General features: G+C 41.3%; 1 protein-coding gene across 4 annotated transcripts in view; it reads right to left on the bottom strand.

Annotated features, from left to right (window-relative positions):
* septin8a (septin 8a) overlaps positions 1–25,327 on the bottom strand; it is a 61,592-nt gene that overhangs the window by 12,971 nt on the left and 23,294 nt on the right. For 2 of the 4 annotated variants that reach the window (XM_078230779.1, XM_078230778.1), the window contains 6 exons: positions 9,118–9,232; positions 7,075–7,270; positions 5,087–5,273; positions 2,101–2,262; positions 1,366–1,462; positions 662–830 (listed from right to left, as the gene is read on the bottom strand). In XM_078230779.1, the coding sequence (XP_078086905.1) occupies positions 662–830; positions 1,366–1,462; positions 2,101–2,262; positions 5,087–5,273; positions 7,075–7,270; positions 9,118–9,232 (926 nt within the window). The remainder of the gene's footprint in view (positions 1–661; positions 831–1,365; positions 1,463–2,100; positions 2,263–5,086; positions 5,274–7,074; positions 7,271–9,117; positions 9,233–25,327) is intronic. The other 2 variants (XM_078230780.1, XM_078230781.1) reach the window with 2 other exon arrangements.

The following is a 25,327-nucleotide window of genomic DNA, read 5'->3' as shown; positions in this document are numbered from 1 at the left end:
AGATTAACGCAATATAAACTTGATATCATGCAAGAGTTATCATTTCAAGGGTTACATTAGCCTGCAGCATTAAGAAAGATTGAATTCTTCCAACAGGATTTAAAATTGAACAAAGAACTATTTTATGTATTTAGAGTTTCTTGCTGCTTTTGGTTTCAGACAGAAACATTTTATTTTCATATTAGGATGAAAGGAATGTGAGGCAATGGATAAGGTTATAAACATGACCCAGTAATTGCAACAATTCAAATTGCTTCAGCAAGTGGATCATGTAATGAAATCCCTTTTCTGTTCCAGGATAAAAGTAAAGTGACTTTGGATTATATTCCCTCACAAGAATTTGGATAGGTTGACACTCTGCCAAAGAACCAGTGATTTGACTAGAGGTAAACAGAAAGCAGTCTGTCTATAATCCATCTAGATTTTGAGAATGGAAATTAACTGTGTTTTACATTGAAGCGGCAACAATCAGTATTATTCTATTTTGTATGAATTTCCTGTTCATTTGTCATGACAAGAACTACTCTGAAGTTATACAGAATTCCTGTTGATCTCCATCTAATAAATATGCATTTTCCCAAATGCAAACCAATACCCTAAATGCCTGAACGAGGCTGCATTAATGATTTTTTTTCACCAATATTTATCCGAATTTTCCAACCTGAATGGTTTGCTATCGGGGTCTGTGTCTTTGAATCCCATCTCCTCCAGCTTGCATCGCCGATACAACTCATAGTGTCGGGTGTGCGTCTGTTCTCGGAGGTCTTCCATATTAACACGAATCAGCATTTCCCGCAGCTTTACAAAGTCACAATGACTTTCATTTTCAACTGTCAAAAGAACAAGTAACTGATGTATGAGCAGCTGTTTTAATTAGTGGTGCTTTTTTTTTTGCACTTGTCAAGGAAGTCAATGTTAAGAAATGAAACGTCGTACATATGCATATTAAACGCTCAGTGGATAGAATGACGTAAAGCGTGCAATCCTCCTTATAAGGGAAGAATGCCTCCAACTAAACTAGTGAAGCACTTTCATTCAATTCATCATTAAATATAATCCAAATACAAAACTCCTTTATTGTTAAATAATTATTGAGAAACGTATCACTTTTAAAATTTTTCTTTGGCCTTTTATGACAAGATTACATAACAGAAAAAGTAACACGGGCAACCTTCCCTTCAAATATCGAATAATAAGGTTGCATCACATAAATATACAGGCGACTAACTCAGACCGTAGCAACTGCAACAGCACACTAGTCCCCTTACAAGTGTAATTTGCTACCTCTGATTGAGGAAACCCATCTCTATCATCTACATCTTATGAAACAGGTCTTTATAGCAATTTGATAAAACCTTCACCTACCCTGAACAACACCCCATGGGTACTGTCGAGCCTTCACCAGTTTATTTCCCACCTTCACCTCTTCCATACTGCCAACAACTGCAAATGGAAGATGAGCCTGCGGCGGCGAGAGAAGGGGAAAAAAAAAAGGACATCTCTTAAATTATGCTCTGTGTTCTATTGGTATTGCATCAGAACAGATCATTCACTTTAAATAATTTACGTTGGGCTTGGTGATGTGGTTGACTACAATAGTAGTAAAACATCAGGGAGCACTTCAGACATGATCAATACAGGACAAGGTGCTAACTGTGATGGAGAAACCTATATGGTGCTGCAACTATGTTACAGAGCTATTTAAGGATATAGCTGTGCACCATTCTGCAACTCTGGGTGTAGGTAGAAACAGCTTCTCCAGATTTCTAAAGAGTGGTTTCTATTGTATAGGTGTGATATTTCCACTCCATGAACTGTCATTGTAGCACCTCTGAACAACACTGCAGATTAGCACTGGAAAATATCAAATTCTGTGTTGCACTCGAATGAAACTATGCTTAGATTAGCTCAAATTGATTAGCTCAAAGAAGACCTTTAGGGGCAACAGGAAGAGACTATTTAAAACTCCAAAGGCGAAAAGAAGGCACCTCAGCATGCTGAGCCATTATCAGGCCCCAGTAACTCCCATTTTACAGCCGGCAGAAGGAAACAGAAACCTGGGAATTACAACGTGCACCTGCAAGAAGTTCTGATACTTACATTCATTGTCGAGTTGATCTCTGCCACAGCATCGTCGTCTGTTGGAAACTGGTAGATCTGAACACCATTGCTGACCAGTTCACTCATTATCTTTATCTTAAATTTGTGTAATTCACTTTTAGAAATTGTGTCAGCTTTGGCTACAATAGGAATAATGTTTACCTAAAATTGTGAAAGAAAAATCTAGTTGAGAAAGGTCAACAACTTTCATTCAGCACGGCAAAACCCATAACTGAACGAATTTCGAGATCCAGTTTTTGCAATATCCCCCCCAACCCAGCTGGATTTCAGAGACTTCAACCAGATATATCTGTTCAACAGTTGCTAAAATGCAATTGTTTTCCACATTTGTTTGCAGCTCCAGATGTGGAGAGAATATAATTGTAACACTTGCAATAATTACTTTTAACAGCATCTAACACCCCTAATAAGACAACCCTTGAACAAGGAAAACAAATAGTGGTAGCAGCATTCAATAATGCCATTGCCAAACATAACACATTAATCTCTTTTATTACAGCATATTTCAGAATAGAACAGTGCTTTCAATCTTGTGATATTGAAAGAAAATCGACTGGGGTTATCCACCACTCGGGTTAACTTCACACTCTATTCCCGGCATTCAAGCGTACTTTGATAAACAGCAAATTGTTAATCAGAGCCCGAATGGCTTGATGGGGCATTTTTGCTGCAAATAATCTAACCACAGCAAAAGGAGAGGCATGATAAAGACAGAAATTGCTGGAAGAGCTCAAGTATCCATGGAGGGAGAAACAGTTCGAGTCTGTACGGTTTCCCTTCAGAGCAGGACGAGAGGCAGCTGTAGAAGTGAATTACAATGCAAAACACAAAATATGAAGAGGGAAAACAACAGCTCAGAAATCAAGCCCTTTCATTCCCACAAAGCCTGCGTAATAAACAATGTTGTGACTCTCCCAGTTTATTGGTGATTTAAAAGAAATAAAAAACTGAGGGTGGGAGAGGGGTGGAGGGGATTTCTCCTCAGCACAAAAAATATCAATCTGACAAGCAAATTGTTAAATGTGATTTCACCACACACACAAACACATTGTGAGATGACTGGCTCCTTGTTGATCAGACGGTAGCTTTGTGTTCCCAGCTCACCAGAGATGTGTCTCTGCTTTCACCGTGTGACACAGTGACGGAGGTATTAAGTTTACCATTTCCCCTTGAAGAAAGGGATGCTTGTCTACAGATTCAATTACTAGCATGTTTCCAAAGAGTTAGAAACTTGTCCAGAGATCGATTTATTTCGTTCCTTCATTCTTTGATTCACAAGTAAGTAACATGCCTGTAAATTGCAACAATTGCTTAAATTAAAATGAGCAAATTTAAGTTGGAAAGCGTCTTATAAAGCCAGTGTAACTTTACATTGCCTCAGGGTGTGCCAGTCATCAGTCGGTTTCTTTCAGGTGGGGGAAGAAAGGAAAAAGAAACCACGTCAGAAGGGTCACAATTTCAAGTGAAATAGATCCAGGTGTCTTTTAGAATTTTCTAGAGATTCATTGCATTGAAGACACAGTTATGAAGGCATCACAACAGGATTAAAAGTAACTTAGAACTTCAGGATTACAATTTACAACAATTAGAATTTATCTTGGAGCAGTTCACATAAACCCAATGTAACAATTGAATCTACCTCCACCACATTTTGAGTCAACACATTCCAGACCCTAATCACTCACTGAGTAACAGAGGGTGGAATTTTCCCTTCCCACGTGCCACGGGCGGGACACGGACCATGCAAAGGTCCATTGACCTTAGGCAGGATTTTCCGATCTTGGGGCGAGCTCAGCCAGAAAATCCTGCCCAAAGAGTTTGCATATGCCAACTTTGGTTCCTTTGCCAATCATACCATTAGGACCACTGGACGGTGCAATGTGAATGGACAGCTACAGTTGCCTGATTGTGTGGTATTCAGAGTGTCTCAGCAGTGAAATTGAATTCTCACCTTGGAGACGATGAGCATCTTCCCACTCATGCCAAGTTCACATTTTGCCTATTGCTTCAGATGGATCAATTTCATGAGATTTTAGGATAACCAATAAGCAAGGAATTTCAAAATGAACACCGCACCGGAAATAATTTAAAGTATTCAACGTTTGTGTGAATACAAACCTTTTACAGGAGAAAGGGAAAGTAAAAAAGGCATAAGCAGAAAGGGAAAAATATGGGTCTGCTTCAACTGGAGCAGCTTGTGAACTTCCCTGCCCTGATCCTGACAGATGTCAGAAATATAAACAAAGGCATGAGAATTAGTGTATTGGAATGAAGAGATTATTTTACATGAAATATGGTCGAGTACTTGGGTGGGGAGAAAGCCAAACAAAAACATGGTATTTATCTGTGATGCTCACTACCATAGAAGAATCATAACATCATAGAATGATACAGCAGAGATGGGAGCCATTCGGCCATCAAGTCCACGCTGGCTCTTTGGAAGTGATTCAGTTAGTCCTGCTCCCTTGCCCTTTCACTATCGTCCTGCAAGCTTTTTTCTTTAGATGCTTATCCAATTCCCTTTTGAAAACCACAATTGAATCTACTTCCACCACATCCTCAGTCAACACATTCCAGATCCTAACCACTCACTGAGTAACAACACGTTTGCGCATGCTGCCTTTGTTTCCTTTGCCAATCATACCATTATGAACACTGGACATTCAATGTCACTGACTTGCAAGGGGGAAAGACAGCTACAGTTGCCTGATTGTACGGTGTCCAGAGGGACTGTATAAAATGTTGTGCAACATTTGCAATACAAAAACATGATAAAGATAGGCACTATGCATAATGTCTATGTGCAATGCCGTAGATTATTCATATAACCATGTAAAATAAAAGTATCTATTACAATATACATTTTGTAATCTTCACTATTTAGAAGAAAAGCCGCACAGATTTCTGTGCGTCTTACAAAGTGATAACAAAAAATCATTACTTATGCATAACTGATCGTTGATACCTTGCTGTCCAGCTTTTTCATTGTGACTAAATCCAATGATTTGAGACAATGACCAGTGGGAGCAATGAAGTACAGACAGACGTGAACTCTTGTGTCATGAAAATCATGAAGTGAACGCTTGATCTTCAGCTCCTCCTGAAGGTAATTCTCAAACTGCGCATCAATGTAGTCAACGACAGGTTTATAGCTGTAGAATAAAAACAGAATGAACTCCTGGAAGTTCTGTTGTTCATAAATTTCAAGGTACCTCATGTGTTAGGATCTTTTAAAAAAAAACAAGATTCTTTCCAGTCCCTACATATCCACTGAAAGACTTACCTTGCACTACCCTATCAAAGCTAGACAATCCAGTTTTCATCATTCCAGAGATGAATATTTTACACTATATGGTCAACACTACAATTAAAATAATTTTCAGATAGTTACTCAGTGATATTAGTGATCAACTTTATGACATTTATCTCATTCATATTATGTAAGTTTTAAACATTACATTTTCTTAGTTGCAATAACTTAATTTATATTAGGTTATGTCATTTCAAGAAGAAATTAGATATTGCTCTTGGGGCTAAAGGGATCAAGGGATTGGTGTGGGGGGGGGGTGGTGTGGGAAGGTGGGATCAAGATACTGAACTTGATGATCAGCCATGCTCAAAATGAATTGCGGAGGAGGCTCGAAGGGCCAAACGGCCTACTCGTGCATATATTTTCTACGTTTCTATGTATATTCCTTCTCAGTTATTGTATTTTCAATATCATTCAAGTATGGCCAAGGATTTTCTGACACATTAGTAGTCTCCAGAGTCAAGTAGATATCTACTAGTTAACATGCAAAATAAAAAAGTCTTCTACTGAATTTACTACCCTCCAAGAGTGTCTGCTTCCATACCCAAAAAAACTTGAAGGTTTGTAGCCTGGGAGCACTAAAGAAATGGGAAGCTCAGTGTTGCAGATGCTCAAAGATGACCTCAGGGCAAGTACATTTAGAAGTCTTCCATTATCTTTCATTCTCACAAATTAAATTATTGGACCATCCCATAGATCACTGATTCTATTTGATGAAAAGCCAAGTCATACACACCAGGAAAGCCCCATGTTTGATCCCTATTTTGTACTGAGATAGCAAGTGCTGTGATCAGAGGCTCTATGTATGACTCAACATTCGATTTGAGCGGGAATAAAAGCAGCTAGGGTTCTTGTTCCAGATTGCAATCTAATGATCCTTGTTGGAAGTTTGCACATGTGAATTCTAGATGGGAATAAAATTAGATTGAGCTGGGATATATCCTGCGGTCATATAGTTAGTCAACACTTATGAATAAATCTCAATTGAGTAATGGCCATTTTGGCAAGGTGCTGGAGAACATATCACACAAAGAGTGCCTTGAGAAAGGGAACATTGGAGTTTAAAAATGTACGTTTTCGAAGGTGGTGGGGGGGAAGAAGGGGCTGTGGTTGTGCATGCCAGTTCAAGGAAATGGAACTCTTCATTTAGTGTTGCTGCTTGCATCTTGCAATTTACAAATACATGCTTGGCTCAGAGCAAAGCTCCACAACTCCTCCTCAGCCCTTAATACAGGGAAGTTAATTATTGCTTTTCCTACATTCTTGTGGTCAGCTTTGTATGATGGGCTCACTTGGCACTTGTACAAAAATGGCTATAGCCATTTTAGATAGGAATATATGTGATCTAAGAAAAGTGCAAATGGCAGATACTTCAAAGTTCAAGAGAGATGTTGAAGCGCTGGGTTGGGGGTGCGTGAAAGATGAGAAGAAGGAAAGATATCTGCGCTGAATGCAGAATGCCACCGAGAAAGACACAGGAGCAAACTTCGTAGCCAATAACCTGGTCAGCAGGTGCCGTGCAGTGTTTTGGAAAGGCGGTTTTCCAAAATAACTTAAAAACAGAACATGCAAGCTAACATAGGAGAAAAGAAAAAGGAAACATTCCCGATTAATTGTGTTCCATACTCGTTTCAAGATCTTACCTTTCCTCTTTATTAACTTGGTCACCAAATCCCACTGTATTAACAACAGTCAGTTTAAGATCTACATTGGTCTCCTTCAAAGTGTAACTTTGTGGCTTTAGACGAACACCTGGCTCATAGTGAGTAGCCTCCTCACTTTCAAACATTGTGTTGAACAGAGTGTTCATTAACGTCGATTTACCGATACCAGTTTCTCCTAAGGAAGCAAGAGAAGTAAGTTAAACATTTGAAAGTAATAATGTAGTGGGTAAGGTGGCATAATGGTTATGATACAGGGCTAGTAATCAGAAGGCCATTGGCCAATGATCAAGGGAAATGAGTTCAAATCCCACCACAGCAGCTTGGGGAATTTAAATTCAGTTAATTAAATAAAACTGGAATTTTAAAAAAAATCTGGTATCAGGGATGACCTGGAAACTACCAAATTCTTGTAAATATCCATTTGATTCATGCATTTGTTTTTAGGAAATGTCTTTACCCAATCAGGCCCATCGCTTCAAACCCACAGCAACATGGTTGAGTCTCAATTGTCCTCTGAAATGTCCTAGCAAGCCCCTGAGTTGTACCAAACTGCTAAGTATAATAATTGGACAGCAGATCAGAACTTGCTGTGTGATGAGATGGAATGAGGCGAGGTGAGGTTGGGTGAGGTGGGATGAGGTGGGGAAAAAAATGAGAGAAATAATGCAGACAAGAATCATATTTAATCACTCTGTAATGTGGCAGATATATCTACACAATGAACAACAGAGGACCACTTTATTATTCAAATCTTATACCAGTGACTAATGCTCTATAACTCGCTCAGCAAATTTATTACTCTGTTTATGCTTTTCTCTCACTTTCATATCTCAAATGATTATTTTTGGCAAGGGCAGACAAATGTTTTAGACAATGCAAACATGTGCTCAATTGACGAATTTATCACATCTCAGGTTTGTCCTTTGGTCTTTAGTTAGATTGCTAATCTAAGATGAAATAAAGATTGGGTACTCATATTGTTTTGAGTTTCCCGAGTTGAGGGATTGGGGGGGGGGGGGGGGGGGGAGGAGGAGGAGGAGGAGGAGGAGGAGGAGGAGGAGAAAGAGGTCAACAGGAAAATTAACCTTGGGTCCCCATTGCCAATTGCTACTTAACCATTTTTGTTTGAAAGTGCACATGTGCAGATATAATTGGGCTGTGTTATAACGGTTAATTGACTGCGGAAGGCACCAACAAGTATTTTACAATGCATGAAAATTAGCCATTGGAATTAAATACCACAAGTTACTTTTAGAAGGCATAGTGAGTGAAACTTTGAAAAGGGTGAAAAGTACAATTTAAATTTAAAACCTTGCATTATTTTAAAATCTCTACAGGCATTTCACAATCCCCTTGGATCAGATTACATCAGATTTGCCGCATATTCAACATTAATTCAAATTAAAGACACCTATCACAATTTAAATCTTTATGGATTAAAAACAGAACTGTCAGGGGTGACTTACAAAGAGTTGATCAGACTACACACATTTAAATACACATGGAACCAAGATAGAGATAATATATCAAAATTGCAAATGTCTGCGCCAGTATTTTGTACCACTTTTGATGACATCCACTGATGCTCTGTTCTAATCTCTCACATGCATACCCAGCAGCCCTCTAGGACTCATGTGATATGTGCAATTAAAGAGAGAAGTGAGTGACAGTAGAATATTTAACATTTAAGGGACTCACAGGTCATTTTACTTCTGGCCTTTCGCAATGGTTCATTAGAGAACAATAAGCAGGAATCCAAACTGATTCTTTTTTCTTCTACTTGACGAGTGTTCCCAGTTCAACTGTCATCCCACCCATGGCTACTCAGCTGGCAACAATTAACTCAGACCAAACCAGTACAACCTCCCAAAGGGCAGTAACCCAACAAATGATCCGCCATGCCACAATTTTAAAAATCAAAATAATCGATAATCATTTCAACTAGCTGACAGGCTTGCACCTAGTTACTGTACATCGTAGCCCATGCTAAGCTGATGGTTTTTATCCAATGGCAATACTTACCTACACAAAGAATGTTGAAACAGAAGCCTTGTGATACAGATTTGCTGACTAATTGATCGGGGAGGCTGTCGAAACCTACATGACCACCAAGGTTAAGGTTACGCTTCTCCACCTCCTGTAGCAAAGGGAGAAACATGATTTACATTATAGATTATGGAACAAATATTAGTGATATGCATCCATGCACAACAACGAGAGACTGTAGCACGCCATGCAAGACACAGCATCAGCACTTTATACCCACATAAACAGAAAGAGGTAGACATTGTCTTCTATATTCATCAATTGCCCTGGTAATTGAAGGTTAGACAATCCCAACTATGTTATTTACTCTTTATATTTCTCCCCTCCTTACTATACACCTCCTAGTACATTGCACCCAACTGCAGTGCTTAGCAACCTCCCAACTGAGAAAGTCTAGGATGAATACTAGCAGTGGCTGTAACTCAACTGGTGCCTTCTTGACCAAAAAAGTAATAATCAGTCATGCTCCTCCCCCTACCCCTTCCCTACTGATGGGACCAATGAAACAAAAAATAGGCAACTCTTATTTTGATTGCCACCTCATGACCTCTCTTAACTGTAATTAAATTTTAATTTCAATATTTAATTTGGAAGTGAATTCCTTCGCACATTCTGAAGCTCATCTCAATGATCATCAGTACAGCAAAAAACATGTGGTTGACTTAATTAAGTGACATCTGTGTAATTTCCAGATGTCACTTAATCAGATGGCTGGATTGACGCGCGTAGTGCCTGATTTTAAGACTGTGGTAGATTGGAGCGCTCATTACAAAATTCATCCTAATTCCACAGAAGTTGTTCACCAAGGTGAGGGGGAGAGAAACAAGTGCTGAACAATTAAACACAATGGTAACGATCATGTTAATCTGTAAATTGTCGCAGATCCATCATCTTTTGAATGTAAAAGTGATGACAAAGGCTTATTAAATTATGAAAAGCAATAGGGTGAATTAACCCCAGAAGTCAAAATTTATTCTAACAAATCCTGTATTCCAATCATACATCATCTAATAGAGGGTGATTTACAGTCCATCATCATATTGTTTTAATAAAGTGATTCTAGCGAGTTTTACATTAGATTTTACAGCACTGTACACGCTGTCACCCAACTCAAAGAAAGAAGAAAATTACAGCACAGGAACAGGCCCTTCGGCCCTCCAAGCCTGCACCGACTATGCTGCCCGACTGAACTAAAACCCCCTACCCTTTCAGGGAACCATATCCCTCTATTCCCATCCTATTCATGTATTTGTCCAGACGCCCCTTAAAGCTCCCTGAAGATAATTTAATTGAAGCATAACCAACACTCAATACTTGTTTTATTTTTAGTTGCTTACACTATCGTTGTGACCAGTAGACCAACCCAATTACCTAGATTCATCCCTTTGCTTACAAAAACATAGCATTAACACGGTAAGTATTGACATCCTACTGTATCAGCTACAGTACATTTCAACACAATACTGCAGGCCTTTGCATCACTGATTAGTGCACTGGTAACGCTGAAAATAGGTCAATATTTCCATTTTTAAGTATTTTAAAAGATTCAGAAAGATAATTTGAATTGGAGAATTGATGGCATCTCTGGAGAAACTGGATTAATTTAAGTTGTAAACTTCCAATCAAAACTAAAGTAGGTAGCATACACTTGGATTATATTACATGTGAAGCACAAGTAGGCAGTCCACCAGGGATCAACTGAAATTGCTGCTGACATTAGTTACTGCTAGTGCTTTCTGCATGCTGCAGGAACATATGGTATGGGATGAAAACAACACATTAATACATGCTTGCGGCCCACACCTATTAAATGAGTTTAATATGCTATAATCTGTGAAATGCAGAGTCAAAGATGTCAAGCTCCTTTGACAGCAGCCTGGATAATGTGTAATTTCCAGATGTCACAGATTATACAAACAGGCTATGAGAACCATCCAGAATATCTTTTGGGTTTGACTGACCATTGTATCCAGGGTGATGACATTGTTAAGGTGTCGAGAGGAGGGGGTGTTTCTGGGTTTTTACTGGTCCCTTTGACAAACAGCTTTGTGGTTAGGAGTCTGCTAATTGGAGCAGAGAGCAGGAAGCAATATAATTCAGGTCAAAGTCAGAACTAATGGGTTTTGCAAAGACTCAGAGGTAACAGTCCATGACATAGGTGAATGGCTTGTGCTTCAAGGATAAATTTTAGCTTAGGAATTATGAAATTAGCGTTTGTTGTTTTAACAGAAAGTAATTCAGATGTTTGTGTCTTTTATAAAAATACTATTCGTACTAAACATTGTGAACTAATTGATATACTAAATAAACTGGTCTTTTGGTTTATAGTCTGGTGGAGTGTATACCCTTCAGCCTAAAGCAAGTGAACATTGAATGCAGTTATGTGGGCGCTAGGTTTGACCTCTGAGTTTTATGACGTTTAGCTAGGTACTGTTTCAGGTAAAGGCACACTCTGAATCACAAGGAAGCTGAGGTCAACATACAGCAATAAGCTGTGATACTGTTTATAATCACAGTGCTGCCGCCAGCTTAAATGATTTACCAAACATTTTAAATTATTCATTTCCTGTTGGCAGTTAGGCAGATTTATATTTAATGTTTTAAGAGATCACACAGCATGCTCAGGGTTAAAAGCTAAAGGGGAATGGCTATCAGGCAGATTCACCTATTGGATGGTGTGCGCTTCTTTTGGGTTAACCAAATAGTCTAAATCAACAAATTGGAGGGAGAAATTAAAAGACAGATCCTGGAAGGGATCTTGCATCAAAGTAAACAGAATCTCAAAGGGAACTTAAAACACCAATGCGTGATTAAAGAGAGTCGGCAGAACACCCGAGTCCCCACGGTGTCCATCGGGCACGCAAGGCCTAGATCATGCCAGTGGACATCATGTGCTCCCTTTGCAGTAACCCTCAGCAGCAAACATAGTCGCGGAAGAGGGGCAGACAGTGGGGATGGACAACCCCCTCAACCACCCGCTGCTTAGACCTATTTATGGCCAGCTTGGCCAGTCTAAGATGGTTTGTAGATCTAATGTGTGCAGCACAAATCAACTCCACTCTGTACGGGGAGAAGGAGGTTGCAAGGAGTGGAAAGTATGGGTAGGTGCAAACCTGAAAGAGACCAGAATTCAACAGAAATCTAAGTAGAGATAGGCAGAAATCTGATCAACAATGGGCGTATCAGAAACCCAACATTCGCCGTTCACAGATCCACAACATAATTGTGAAGATAAGTACACAAAACGAATACTGACTCTGTTTCGATTTGGGTAGGTGTCACCAGCAAAGCCTCTGCTTTTAAAATTGAATGTTGTTGCCCCAGGCCTGGTGATAATTGTAACAGAGCCCTGTGTGTAATCTAAACAATGATTGCTTCAATATTAAGTAAAATATTACAAAAGCCTCTACAGCCTGGCACAATCAGACTCAGAAAAACAACCCTCTCGAGCTAATCATAAATAAACAGGAGAACAAAGTGGAACAGTTCTAATGGGAGGAAAGTCTCTTAGTTCCCAACTTGAACCTGGCTCACTAAACTTTGCTAGTTGAGAAAGAAGCAAGCCATGGATCACAGACCAAGAAAGCCTGGTCACCCTGTAGTAGCAGCTCTGCCTAAAACATGTTTGCTGTGCTGATATATATCCTTCAATAGCTCACACAAACAGAAAATGCTGGGAAATCTCAGCAGGTCTGGCAGCATCCGTGGAGAAGAGAACAGAGCAAACATTTTGAACCTGGATGACTCTTCATCCGGACTTGAAACGTTGGCTCTATTCTCTCTCCCCACAGATGCTGTCAGGCCTGCTTAGATTTTCCAACATTTTCTGTTTTTGTTTCAGATTCCAGCATCTGCAGTAATTTGCTTTTTATTTTCAACAGCTCACTCTTGTTTATTGATTCACTGGATTCAAGCAATTGGGATTCATGGGATGCCGAAAATTTAGTTGAAGGACTTTGAAGGGGTAAACTTGTCTCTCATAAAAAATTTGCTACATCCCACCATTTGGCCCATTGTGTCCATGCCAGCCGTAAAAGAGCTATCCAGCCAGCCAAATACGCTTTCCAGCTCTTGGTCCATTGCCCAGTAGGTTAAGGAATTTCAAGTACATATCCAGGTATTTTTAAAACATGACGAGGGTTTCTGCCTCCACCATAACTTCAGGCAGACAGATCCCAAACATCCTCTGGGTGAAAAGATTCTCAATTTCCTTCTAATCATTTGGTTTGTTACTTTAAGTCTATACCCCCCCATGATAGTGACCTTTGTTGAGGGAGCTCGCTATTGGAACAGATTTTTAAAACCTGTATCCAGATACAAGTTCATACATTAAGTTGCAGGTATTATTAACCAAATGCAGGTATTAAACTAAGGTTTAAGAAATTGAGTTATGGAAAGAGGCAGGAACAGAAGATATATTTAGAAATAAATCTCCATATAACTTTATGCCATGTACAGGGAGTTGATCACATGATTTTATTTTGACAAATCTGTTGCAAAAAGGCAATAATTGTCACCTAATTTAAAATATCTAATTTTTCCCAACTGGATTTCAAGGTATATCAAATCTTACACAACCACATTTGTTTACCATGTCCATATTGAAGTCTCAGAGAACAAGTACACCATTTTAATCCTTGGATACATACAAACATTGCAGTGGGATGGAGGGGGGGTGAGTTCTAAAGAACATCTAGGCAGATCTAGGGCTTGAAATGAACATTGCTCCATTCAACTGAGGCCAACATATTACACAGAATCCCTACAGTGCAGAAAGAGGCCATTCGGGCCATCGAGTCTGCACCAACTCTCCGAAAGAACATCTTCCCCCAGCCCAATCGCCATAACCCCGCGCATTTACCATGATTAATCTATCTAACCTACACATCTTTGGACACTAAAGGGGCAATTTAGCATGGCCAATCCACCTAACCTGCACATCTTTGGGAGAAAACTGGAGCACCCAGAGGAAACCCACGCAGACACGGGGAGAACGTGCAAACTCCACACAGATAGACAGTCACCCAAGGCTGGAATCGTACCTGGGCCTCTGGCATTGTGAGACAGCAATGCTAACCATAATGTCCATATTTGGTAACAGCTTCTGGTCAAAGGGAATGCAAACTGCTTGACAGAATACCCAAGTCATTCTGTCATCAGTTCATGATCACAGTTCTGTACACCCGCACGCCACAGGAAACATTTTGTTCAAACTCTTCAGCAGAGCAAGCACAAATCAAGCAGTCATACATAGCATCTTATATTAAAATGTCTTGAGGTATTTGGATGGCCCATGTATTTTTATACGGGAAAGTTGGGTGTAGTTTGATTGTAGGCGATTGTGTTTTTTGTTAGTTATACGTCCCCAAGATCATTCTGGAATACCTTTTGAAGAAACAATTTTCTTCCAAAGGTAAAACACAAAGATCGTTTAAACTGATAACAGTCATCTGTTTATGCTACACTTGAAGCCTTAAACCAAAAAAGTCAATTTATTTTGACTCAAAACAAGCCTCACTTGATTTGCATTAGCCCCAAGGAAATACTGCTTTGCACAAAAGCAAACTGCTAACCACAACATCCGAGGAACTGTTGCAGACAACAATATGCCAGAGCTTTCAGCAAAGGACTGGTTTCATTCTGTGCCAAGGCTGTGCTAAGAATAAATGGTGCATGTGTCTGTATGTCTCTGTGTCTGTCAGAGAGAAACACCTCCCCTAAGCTGTAACAGGATCCGACTGGGGCAATACTAATTATGAATCAGCTTACCAATGCATAAATGAACTCAAATTCATTGGAAAAGCCTAGAATATAAAATTAATATGTATTTCTATTTTGAACATGGAAAGCAGTGTTTGGGAGGTGCAATATCCGAGTCCAAATTGATCTCAGCTCCTTCTGCTAGAAACACGCAATTTTTCCCATCACCACACCCCTTTCTATTTTAGTTACCCTCTTTGTTATATCCCAAATACTCCTCCTGGCAAACATACAAAGCAATAAACATGATCCCCAGAACTCTTAACATATCTGCTCCACACCCAGATGCTCAGTTACGATTATTTATTGACATCTTTGTGCAGAGCATCCCTACACTCACTCAATTTAATCATTCCTCCCCCAATTGTCCCATGTTGCTGCAAGATAAGGAAATCACACACCATGAATCAGTGTCCTACTACAATCCGTGTGCTGCCAGGCATCAATTAAGTACTTGAAGGTTTCTGTGAAGAGCCAGTGATCGAACGGGAGTTCCTAACTTTTAGTTACATTAAATCAGCTTTCATTTTGTTTCATTCAACAGTTAACTTTAATGTTGGGTCGATAATGGGAAGGAATGATGCATCAAAATAAATTCTAAGCTGTTTTTGTGCACCATAAAAATGTCCTAGTGCTCCATGTTCCATCAACTACAGTAAAGGCTTGTGTTATGGAAGATCTGACACTGTGGTGCAAAGGAAATTCATTGTAGCCTGTGCAATTATATAACTGGCAGCAATAAAGCTGGGATTACAGGCTGTGGGTAGTTTGAACTAAACATAGCACACAAGGCCAGTGAGGGAACTGGATTCAACATTAGTTGCCTGGTTGATCTTTTTCACCTTCAGGATCAAGAGTAGCAATGCAAAAGCCCTAATTGACAGTCTTCATTTTCAGCTATTCTTCGCTGTACCAGTGACCTCGAAAAGAGGGGGGGGGGGGGGGGGGAAAGAAAATCCCCTTTCCTTCGATGAAAGTAAGGGTGACCATTATTTAGCACAGTATTTGTATTTGCACCACTGTAACATCATTCATTGTAGTATGGGTGGACGCAGCTGGTCTCTTAATCCTTGGAACACACAGAATGAATCTTGAGACGGTGACTCTCCCAGACAGAATGACAAGGGCTCAATGGGGTCTTTTTTCATTACATCAGCATCGGACCACAGGAAGCCTGTACCCAGGTGTTGAATCTTTTTCCAATTTCCTTCCAAGGCAGTTCAATTATCCCAACTAGCAACAATTTAGCTTAATTCTAGATAGTTCATCATGGTGCTGAACTCATCCTAATAATTTAACCCAACTGGACGACTGCTGAACCCTGAAAATAATATATATGAAGTTAGTGCTACTTTTATGCTGCAACTTGAGAGGATCCATCCGCGATACAGTTTTATTAACGAGGATGTGAAAAGTCTGTTGGGTTGGCCTATAATCCTAAACATCATAAACGGAGACTTTTACTTTTCTTTGGCCCCCTATTATCTTGCTTCATGGTTTTGAACTGTTACATGGAGGTGATCCGGGAGTAAACATTTTAGGTAACACTCCCTCCCTTGCTGTAATATTCCAGAGCCCACAGGTCCAATTTATGTTGTCGGTGGACAGACACAACACAAAGAGCTCAGAATTAAAATTCCTGATTCTCTTTTGCCTCTCATTTAGAATATAGGTAGCTATTCTTTTGGAACATTTAAATATATCAGAGACATAGGACAACTTCACCTCACCAGTAAATTACTTCAGAACATCCCAAACATCAGAGAATAAAATTAAAAATACGAATTCCAGTTTCATCCCTGCTAACCAAGTTGAAAGGGACAGCACATTTTCCTGACTTGTCAGTGAATCTCAAAGAGGCAGGTTTTATGCAGTGTTTTAGGGAGGAAGGTGAGGGCGAGAGTTGGGATGCTGTGGGGAGGGTATTCTGAAGCTTGGGGCTTCAGCAACTGAAGGCAAGGCCACTAATGGTGTGGGGCGGCACGGCTGCACAATGGTTAGCACTGCTGCCTCACAGCGCCAGGGATCCGGGTTCAATTCTGGCCTCGGATCACTGTGCAGAGTTTGCACATTCTTCCCGCGTCCGTGGGTTCTCTTTGAATGCTCTGGTTTCCTTCCACACTCCAAAAGATGTGCGCATTAGGTTGATTGGCCATACTAAATTGACCATTAGTGTCAGGGAGGATTAGCAAGTTAAATACATAGGGTTACAGGGATAGTGCCAGGGTGGGATTGTTGTCGGTGCAGATTCGATGGGCCGAATGGCCTCCTTCTGCACTGTAGGAATTCTATGCTATTCTAATTGTCGATTATTTAGTTGCTCCTCTCATTCCTCTTTGAACTTTAGCTATATGCCTCAAAGTAAAGGTTTGCTGCTGACAGTAATTGTGCAGCATCATTCGCCACTGAATTTTAGCGAGGAAGAGGAAACTGTGGGTTATACTAATCTTTCCAATGTGAGCAGCACAGTTAGAGGAAGGCATTGGTTACAAAATATTTTTTCCCCATTTTGGAATAAAGCATAAAAACCCAACTATGGTGGACTATGTGGAGGACCTAAAATGTGGCAAAGCAGAATGGGAAAATAATTTCCTTAAAATTAAAGTCACCATTATTCCATGAGGCGTATCGCTGCAAGATATTAAGGGAAACTGATAGGGTAGACAGGGAGGAGATGGCTGTTACCTCAATTGATGAGTTGGCTAGAGTGTAGTGCAGAACAACATCAGTGTGGGTTCAATCTCCAAACTGGCTGATGTAGTTCTTGGGACTGACCCGCCTCACCTTGCACTATAGTGTTATGGACAGAAGGGGGTTTAATTTAAACAGGCCTGATTTATTCGCTCACCTCCCAGAGTGGCTCAGAGATTAGCATTGTTGCCTCACAGTGCTAGGGACCCAGGTTTAATTCCGGCCTTGGGTGACTGTGTGGAGTTTGCATGTTCTCCTGGTGTCTGCATGGGTTCCTTCGGGTGCTCTTGTTTCCTTCTACACTCCAAAAGATGTGCAGGTTAGGTTGATTGGCCATGCTAAATTGCCCCTTGATGTCTGGGGGCGGGATTAGCAGGGTAAATACGTGGGGTTTTGGGGATAGGGCCTGGGTGGGATTGTTAACAGTGCAGGCTCAATGGGCAAAATGGCCTCTTTCTATACTGTAGGGATTCTATGATTTGTAAACAGAAAGGTGTTTTGGTTTTGATTTCCCCCTGGTTTTGGTGTAATCCATAGAGTTATTGAGGTTTACAGCATGGAAACAGGCCCTTCGGCCCAACTTGTCCATGCCACCCCTTTTTTAAACCCTAAGCTAGTCCCAATTGCCCGCGTTTGGCTCATATCCCTCTATAACCATCTTACCCATGTAACTGTCTTAACGCTTTTTAAGAGCCAAAATTGTACCCACCTCTACTACTACCTCTGGCAGCTTGTTCCAGACACTCACCACCCTCTGTGTGAAAAAATTGCCCCTCTGGGCCCTTTTGCATTTCTACGCTCTCACCTTAAACCTATGCCCTCTTGTTTTAGACTCCCCTACCTTTGGGGAAAGATATTGACTATCTAGCTGATCTATGCCCCTCATTATTTTATAGACTTCTATAAGATCACCCCTTAGCCTCCTGCGTTCCAGAGAAAAAAGTCCCAGTCTATCCAGCCTCTCCTTATAATGCAAACCATCAAGTCCCGGTAGCATCCTAGTAAAACTTTTCTGCACTCTTTCTAGTTTAATAATATCCTTTCTATAATAGGGTGACCAGAATTGCACGCAGTATTCCAATGTTTTGTGCAACTTCAACAAGACGTCCCAACTCCTGTATTCAATGTTCTGACCAATGAAACCAAGCATGCCGAATGCCTTCTTCACCACTCTGTCCACCTGTGACTCCACTTTCAAGGAGCTAAGAACCTGTACCCCTAGATCTCTTTGTTCTATAACTCTTCCCAATGCCCTACCATTAACTGAGTAAGTCCTGCCCTGGTTCAATTGACCAAAAAAATGCATTACCTCGCATTTATCTAAATTCAACTCCATCTGCCATTCGTCAACCCACTGGCCCAATTGATCAATATCCCATTGCAATCCTAGATAACCTTCTTCACTGTCCACTATGCCACCAATCTTGGTGTCTTCTGCAAACTTACTAACCATGCCTCCTAAATTCTCATCCAAATCATTAATATAAATGACAAATAACAGTGGACCCAGCACCGATCCCTGAGGCACACCACTGGACACAGGCGTCTTGTTTGAAAAACAACTCTCTACAACCACCCTCTGGCTTCTGTCATCAAGCCAATTTTGTATCCATTTGGTTACCTCACCCTGGATCCCATGAGATTTAACCTTATGCAACAACTTACCATGTGGTACCTTGTCAAAGGCCTTGCTAAAGTCCATGTAGAAAACATTAACTGCACTGCCCTCATCTACCTTCTTGGTTACCCCTTCAAAAAACTCAATCAAATTTGAGAGACATGATTTTCCACTGTCCCTAATCAGTCCATGTGTCTCTAAATGCCTATAGATCTCTCAAAATACCTTCTAACAACTTACCCACTACAGAGTGAATCCAAGTTCTATTAATAACCACACAGAAAACTCGAGATAGAGTAAACTTAGTGGCTTATTCTCACACACTCAAAATGTAGGAGTGTCGCTGCATAGTCCCCTGTGCATTTCTATAATACATGAGGAATAGAAGAAAAACTATTTATAGGGCGAAGGCCACAGAGTACGGAATTATTGTTTCACACGAGTCCAAAATCAAAGTCCAAGGGTGCATTCCTTCAGAGGTCAGCAGGTATAACTGATGCTGGATAATAGGCTTTTCCAGTGGAGGTGACTTCCACAATGACATAGGCAGGTGGAGAGATTAATTAGTCTTGTAGGTAATGGTATAGAAGTTCAGAAGTTCCGCTCGAAAAAAAATGTCAATGGGGCCAGGCATTCAAACCTTTTTCTGTGTTGCTGTTTAGTAGATGGCAGATTGATTTACAGTACAGCAAGACAGTAAAACTGGTTTTCCCAGCCCGCGGAGTCATGTCATATAATTCCCATCTTTCCACTTTAGTTTTGACAAAGTGGGTGCATTCCTTTGTCTGGGTTCCTGAGATGGTTAGTGTTCCAAACATTAAGAAGTTGAAAGGATGGTTGCAGGGTCCTTTGTCCTAGCAGACAACTCGACTCCAGGTGGCCAGGCTCCATTATGTAATGGAGATGACCTGTGTGTAATTCCCTTCGAATTTGGACTCTGCAGATCACACAAGTCATAAGCATCGCTTCAGCGATAGCGAGGTGCAAGTCTCTGTGAAAATGCCCCGATAACTTCTTTATTTTGAGGCACAATCAGTACATTTAAAAAGGACATTGTCCAGGTCTAAAATGTATACATGTGCACATGGACACACATGAGTACACACGCTGTGGGTATCCTACATCTGCCTCCATCCCGCTGATAGTCACCAGTGGATGTCTCATAATTTCTTGTAGTATTGCCTTTTAGCCAGTTTCTGCGTTGGCTTGTCATGAGGCAGCTTTTAATAGAAGACACTCCCGTCATCCTCTGCCCAACATTATCTATCTCAGATAACTGCCAGCTGGATACTGCATGTTTATCATTCCACAACATGGGGAACAGTTCAGAAGGTTCCCACTTCCTCAGATTTATTCTTGAATCTATTTTCAAGCATTTTGTCTGGGAAGATGCATACGCTTGGGGAAAAAAAAGTTTTAAAAAGGCATTTATCTGACATTGATCATTGCTGATTTGAATGCAATAACATTGATCTTTGCATCATGATCAGGGCACTGGTTAAGCAAGTGTCTGTTAACAAACAGAGACACAAACCTTTACCTGTCAGTCTTTGCGCACAGGTGGCTTGATAATGAACTTCAGAACTAGTGACATGTCGCGGTGTGAAAAAATTCTCATCAGTCCCACTCATTAACAATTCCATTTCAGCATCACTTAACATTCAGAGCTGACGTGACAGGTCTTTAAAAGAGGCAGGTGGGGAAGATTAAAAACTATTATGCCTCCTGCCCGTCAGTTGAAATGTTTTCTAACCATATTTTGGGAGGGATGACAAATCAAGCACTTAAATTGAAATTAACTGTACATTTTCCCACAAGGTAGCTAAGCAAAACGTACAGTCATTCCAACAACATGAGCCAGCAATGCAGCTTCAATATAAAGACATTTCCTCGGCATCAGAGAAAGGCTCTGCTGAGCAACTGAAGTCACAGTAGCTACTCCAACAATTGCATGAATGAAAACTTGCACACGCATAATTGTTTGGCCACATTGAATTTAAGCAAACACATTGCATTCCAGAGTTTGGGCCACAGTGAGGAACTACTTCGATAGGAATCAATTCACAAAAGTAATACATGTTCCTTACGAAAGAGATTTTAGTTTTAGGGCATCATTAATTTAAGTGCCATCAATTTATCCCACCTAATCTGCAATACAATTACACCACTAATTGGGGCAGATGCAGGGCTGGTAATTACTTAGCTAATATTGACATCAATCATTTAGGGTCATCAATTTAATTTAAAATTAAAAGCACTTTCAACTAGTTTAATTCTCTTCCAGTTCACAAGCATGGGCTCCTGGGCCTGGCCAAGCTTGCCATAAACAGGTCCAGGCAGCGGATGGCCGAGTGGGCCATCCAACCTGACTGTCTGCCCCTTTATTGCGACTACATTCACAACCGGGTGTCCCTGGGCACCATCGAGGCCTTCCATGCTCGTTGGGCACCCCATTAACTAGAGTGCCCTATCAACCCCTTTAATCACCTTTTGGTTTAGTGTTTCAAGTTTTATTTCTACTTTATTTTTGTTTTGTCCTCACTTTGTCCCTCAGTTTGTTTAATTTGGTTTGCCAGAAAGAATGGCCCCAAAATGACAGGTGACTGGAAGCTTAATTCTCCACCATGTTTCCTTATTGCCCTAGGCGAGATGTGTTCCAATGAAACTCAATGCATGCTCGAGGAACAGCATCCTGTATTTGGACTGGCCACTTTTACAGCCTTGCGAACTTGACATTCAGTTTAACAATTTTGGACCATAACGTTTATCCCCATTTTGTTTCATGTTTCTTTGCTGGTTTGGTTTTGTCTTTTTTTTCTGATTTCCTTTACTTCCCATTCAGAGAGCAGCTATCCTGTCATTCATACCTCCTCTAGAAGTATCTCTTCTTTCTTTACTCATCCCATTTGGCCTTGCATTAGGAAACCTTTTGCCTTTAATCTCTCCTCCCCTTCTTCTTCCCACCCTCCATTTCATTTGCTTAGTTATGAGGAGAGATTGAGTAAACTGGGGTTGTTCTCCCTGGAAAGACGGAGGATGAGGGGAGACTTAATAGGAGGTGTATAAAATTATGAAAGGCATAGATAGGGTGAACGGTGGGAAGCTTTTCCCCAGGTCGGTGGTGACGTTCACGAGGGGTCATAGGTTCAAGGTGAAGGGGGGGAGGTTTAACACAGATATCAGAAGGACATATTTTATACAGAGGGTGGTGGGGGCCTAGAATGCGCTGCCAGGCAAGGTGGTGGAGGCGGACACACTGGGAACGTTTAAGACTTATCTAGATAGCCATATGAACGGAGTGGGAATGGAGGGATACAAAAGAATGGTCTAGTTTGGACCAGGGAGCGGCACGGGCTTGGAGGGCCGAAGGGCCTGTTCCTGTGCTGTATTGTTCTTTGTTAAACCCTATTACTTTTCTAACTTCTCCCAGTTCCAATGAAAAGGTCACAAACATGAAATATTAACTCGATTTCTCACGGTTTCTCGCTGACAGATTCTGCCAAACCTGCTGAGTACTTCCAGAACTTTGTTTTTTTTATCTTAGTTATCTCCCACTTAGTGTATACAGTGAAAAGTATTGTTTCTTGCTTGCTATACAGACAATGCATACCGTACATAGGGAAGAAAAGGAGATAGTGCAGCATGTAGTGTTAATCATAGCTAGGGTGTAGAGAAAGGTCAAGTTAATGCGAGGCAAGTCCATTCAAAAGTCTGATGGCAGCAGGGAAGAAACTGTTTTTGAGTTGGTTGGTACATGATCTCAGACTTCAGTATCTTTTTCCCGATGGAAGAAGGTGGAAGAAAGTACGTCCGGGGTGCGTGGGATCCTTGATTATGCTGGATGCTTTTCCGAGCAGGAAGTGTAGACAGTGTCAATGGATGGGAGGCTGGTTTGACCCTTTGTAGTTTCTTGCGGTCTTGGGAGAGCAGGAGTCTTACCAAGCTGTGATACTACTGGCAAAAATGCTTTCTATGGTGCATCTTTAGCAGTTGGAAAGAGTTGTAGCGGACATACCAAATTTCCTTAGTCTCCTGAGAAAATAACCCATGGTTGGTGGGCTTTAGTTATAGCGCCCGCATGGAGGGACCAGGACAGGTTGGATCTGGACACCTAAAAACTTGAAGCTCTCAACCATCGATACTTTGTCTCCATTGATGTAGACAGGGGCATGCCCTCCACTACACTTCCTGAAGTCAATGACTATCTCCTTCATTTTGTTGACATTGAGGGAGAGATTATTGTCGTTGCACCAGTTTACCAGATGCTCTATCTCTTTCCTGTAATGTGTCTTGTCATTGTTTGAGATCTGACCCACGATAGGGTCATCTGCAAACTTGAAAATCGAGTTGGAGGAGAATTTGGCCAGTCAAGGGTGTATAAGGAGTATAGAAAGGGGCTGAGGACACAGCCTTGCGGAGCACCAGTGTTGAGGATGATCGTGGAGAAGGTGTTGTTGCCTATCCTTACTGACTGCAGTGTGTGGGTTAGCAAGTCTAGGATCCAGCTGCAGAGGGAGGAACCGAGGGAGGCCACGAAGTTTGGAGATGAGTCTCGTAGGAATAATGGTGTTAAAGGCTGCGCTGTAGGCTTGAGTGTTGGGCCAGGGAGATGGCTTCTGCTGTGGACCTGTTGCGGTGATAGGCGAACTGTGATGGATCCAGGCAGTCTGGTCGGCAAGAATTGATTGGTGCTATGCCTAACCTTTCAAAGCACTTCATAATGATGGATGTCAGAGTCACTGGACGATAGTCATTAAGGTACGTTGTTTGGCGTTTCTTTGGTTCTGAAATGATGGTCATTTTCTTGAAGCAAATAGGGACCTTACATTGGTGCAAAGAGAGGTTGAAGGCGTCTGCTAATACCTACACCAACTGATCCGCGCAGGATCTGAGTGCTTGTCGTGGTACGTCATCTGGGTCAGTTGCTTTCCATGGGTTAACTTTCGAGAAGGCTGCTCTGATGTCGGTGATGGTAACCTTGGATGCAGGTTCGTCCAAGACTTCCGGGATGGAGGGCGTGCTCTCACTGCCTCTTGCTTAAAACAGGCATAGAATGCGTTGAGCTCACCGGGGAGGGGTGCATTGAAGCCGGTGATTTTACCTGCCTTCATCTTGTAGCCTGTTATATCTTGCAGACCTTGCCATGCAGAAAATGGCCATTATTCTTTCTCAATTTCACCTTTAAATTGGACTTTTGTGGTAGAATGTATAAACCCAGTTGTTGCTAAAGAGGAATTTTGGGGCCCTGACTCCATACTTTTGTGGGAGTATGGTGGCATTGGTTTCCTTGTTGTGGAGTTATTGTAAATAGCGTGCAGCCAACAGGAGGAGATCTGTACCTCTCCAATTAGTCACATTTCTTTACAAGCTCTGTAAAAATGTGGTAATGACAGAGATTTTACCCAATTAGCAGACTAACCATAATCCATTTGAGGTTTTAAGATAATTACGTGTTGGGACTGACTCTCTCTCTCTCTCTACCCTAGTTTAAGGTAAACTGGAACATTGAAGTCAGTCCAGTGATCTTCTACAAGTTCTTTGCCACTCTCAACCCCCGTGGCCTGGTTGCCATTGGGGGTGTGGCTCAGGTCAGATTGAATCGAAATCCACGTGCCAGGTCTAACACTTGAACACAAAGGCTGAGGGGATGTTCCCGTTATTGCAGACTTTCCTAGCGCAATCTTCCCAAAAAAATGGCAGTGTTGATTCCAGTGAGAAAACTGGCGTGTTTCTCTCCAGATAAACCGGTCGGCTTTCTCTCCAGATTTTACTACACTGCCAAAAAAAATCAAGTGTGTGTCTTTCATGCCGTTGTTCAGAGGTAGGGCCTCAACACGCTGGCAAAGCCCAGCTGCTCAGAGATCAGGGAGCCATCTTTAAAGGGCATTGCCAGCATCCTCTCCTCCGTCCTCCCAGCCACCAACACATCTAAGTGAATCCCCCCCCACTCCCATTAAGCTCCCACTGGAGCCCGCCCCTTGGCACAGGTTGGCATTGACAAGTTGGCATGGTGCAGTACCGGGGGCATTGCCAGGCCACTGCCTGGCATGTCCCTTTCCCCCAGGGGATATACTTACCTTTACGACTCCTAGGAAGGCCCCCACGACAGGTTCATGT

This window comes from Mustelus asterias, chromosome 16 (genome assembly GCF_964213995.1).
Source record: "Mustelus asterias chromosome 16, sMusAst1.hap1.1, whole genome shotgun sequence".
Classification (NCBI taxonomy): domain Eukaryota; kingdom Metazoa; phylum Chordata; class Chondrichthyes; order Carcharhiniformes; family Triakidae; genus Mustelus; species Mustelus asterias.
Note: the sequence above shows the minus strand (reverse complement) of the source record. Positions and strands in the feature narration are given on the sequence as shown.